Genomic DNA, 2,264 nt, shown 5'->3' on the forward strand with positions numbered 1-2,264 from the left:
GGGCCACCAGAATAAAATTAAGCAAGACGAAATCCCCATGGCTCTGCTCTGCAATCAGGTGAATTGGGAGGGACAGCACTGAAAAGCTCCTTGATATAACGAATGGATTTCATCTGAAATCGCCCATGATCCTATTTACTTGTTGCTGTAGGGCAGGACTGGCTTCTCCAGAGCCCCCTGCTCCTGGGGGCATCCTCAGCCAGCACCAAACAGAGGTCAGGAAAGGGACCTGCCAAAGGGGCAAGGCAGTTTTGGGGCAGTTTCTATGAGAAATGGAGTCTGTTTTCCTTCCTGCCCTAGCTTGTCACTGCCTTTTCCTCCATGGATAGGTCCCAGAAGCAGCAAATGTCCAACAGCAGCTCCATCACCCAGTTCCTCCTCCTGGCATTCACAGACACGCGGGAGCGGCAGCTCTTGCACTTCTGGCTCTTCCTGGGCATCTACCTGGCTGCCCTCCTGGGCAACGGCCTCATCATCACCGCCATAGCCTTTGACCACCACCTCCACACCCCCATGTACTTCTTCCTCCTCAACCTTTCCATCCTTGACCTGGCCTCCATCTCCACCACTCTCCCCAAATCCATGGCCAATTCCCTCTGGAACACCAAGGCCATTTCCTTCTCAGACTGTGCTGCCCAGGTCTTTCTGTATCTCTTTTCAATGGGGGGAGAGTATTTTCTTCTCTCCGTCATGGCCTACGACCGCTACGTTGCCATCCTCCAACCCCTGCACTATGAGACCCTCCTGGGCAGCAAAGGTTGTGTCCGCATGGCCGTAGCTGCCTGGGGCAGTGGCTTTCTCACTGCTCTGCTGCACACAGCCAACACATTTTCACTCCCCCTCTGCAAGGGCAATGCTCTCAACCAGTTCTTCTGTGAGCTTCCCCAGATCCTCAAGCTCTCCTGCTCAGACTCGGGCTACCTCAGGGCAGTTGGGCTTGTCATGCTTACCGCTTTTTTTGCGCTCAGTTGTTTTGTGCTCATCGTGCTGTCCTATGTGCAGATCTTCAGGGCCGTGCTGAGGATCCCCTCTCAGCGGGGTCGGCACAAAGCCTTTGCCACGTGCCTCCCTCACCTGGCTGTGGTCTCCCTGTTTCTCAGCACAGGCATCTTTGCCGGCCTCAAGCCCCACTCCATCTCCTCCCCATCCCTGGATCTGGTGGTGACTGTTCTCTACTCGGTGGTGCCTCCAGTAGTGAACCCCCTCATCTATAGCATGAGGAACCAGGAGCTCAAGGACGCCATCAGGAAAGTGGTTTCCTGGATGTTTTTCAGTAATTCAAAAGTTCTCAGCACTCTCCAAAAATGATTCCATGGCGTCCCACTCCAGGCATGTACTTCCTTTGATTGTCAATTTCCATAGTATAATAGAATCACAAAAACTTTGGGGTTGGAAGGGACCTTTGGAGATCACCTCATCCAAACCTCCTGCTCAAGCAAGGCCACCTAGAGCCATCGTGCCAGGAACATGTTTGGTTGGCTTCTGAAGATCTCCAAAGAGGGAGACTCCACAGTCCCTCTGGGCAACCTGTGCCAATGCTCTGTTCCCCTCCCAGCATAAAAAGTGTTTCCTGATGTTGAGAGGGAACCGTCGTGTTTCAGTTTCTGCCCATTGTCCTCTCACTGGACACCACGCCAAAGAGCCTGGCTCCATCTTCTTTGCACCCTCTTTTCACATATTTATAAGATTCTTCTCTAAGAGTCTTCTCCAGACTAAACAGTCACATATGGGAGAGCCTCCAGTGCCTTCATCACCTTTCTGGCCCTTTGTACATCCATGTCTTTCATAAGAGCCCAGAACCAGACATGGTTCTCCAAGTGTGACCTCACCAGTGCTGAATAAAGGGAAAGGACCACCTCAATTTTATTATCACTATTGCTGTTGCCATCATTATTGTTGTTCTTCATTGACTCATAGAATGGTTTAGGCTGGAAGGGGCCTTTAAAGGTTATCTTTAGAGATAGGCTGGATCCATGGGCCCAGGCCAATTGGGTGAGGTTCAATAAGGCTAAGGGAGGGGTCCTGCCCTGGGGTCACCACAACCCCACGCAACCCTCCAGGCATGGGGAAGAGTGGCTGGAAAGCTGCCCGGCAGAAAAGGACTTGGGGGTGTTGGCCAACAGGCGGCTGAATATGAGCCAGCAGGGTGCCCAGGTGGCCAAGAGGGCCAGCGGCATCCTGGCTTGTATCAGGAGCGGTGTGGCCAGCAGGAGCAGGGCAGGGACCGTGCCCCTGTGCTGGGCACTGGGGGGGCTGCCCCTCGA

The 2,264-nt window shown here is 53.4% G+C and overlaps 1 protein-coding gene across 1 annotated transcript; it reads left to right on the forward strand.

Moving 5' to 3' along the window:
* Window positions 1–487: 487 nt before the first annotated feature.
* LOC104133523 (olfactory receptor 14A16) lies at window positions 488–1,308 on the forward strand (the record flags this gene model as incomplete). The annotated part of the gene is made up of 1 exon (XM_009646934.2): window positions 488–1,308. A coding segment is annotated over one exon (821 nt), but the record flags the coding sequence as incomplete, so codon positions are not given.
* Window positions 1,309–2,264: the final 956 nt, after the last annotated feature.

This window comes from Egretta garzetta, unplaced genomic scaffold (assembly GCF_000687185.1).
Source record: "Egretta garzetta isolate BGI_Z169 unplaced genomic scaffold, ASM68718v1 scaffold809, whole genome shotgun sequence".
NCBI lineage: Eukaryota > Metazoa > Chordata > Aves > Pelecaniformes > Ardeidae > Egretta > Egretta garzetta.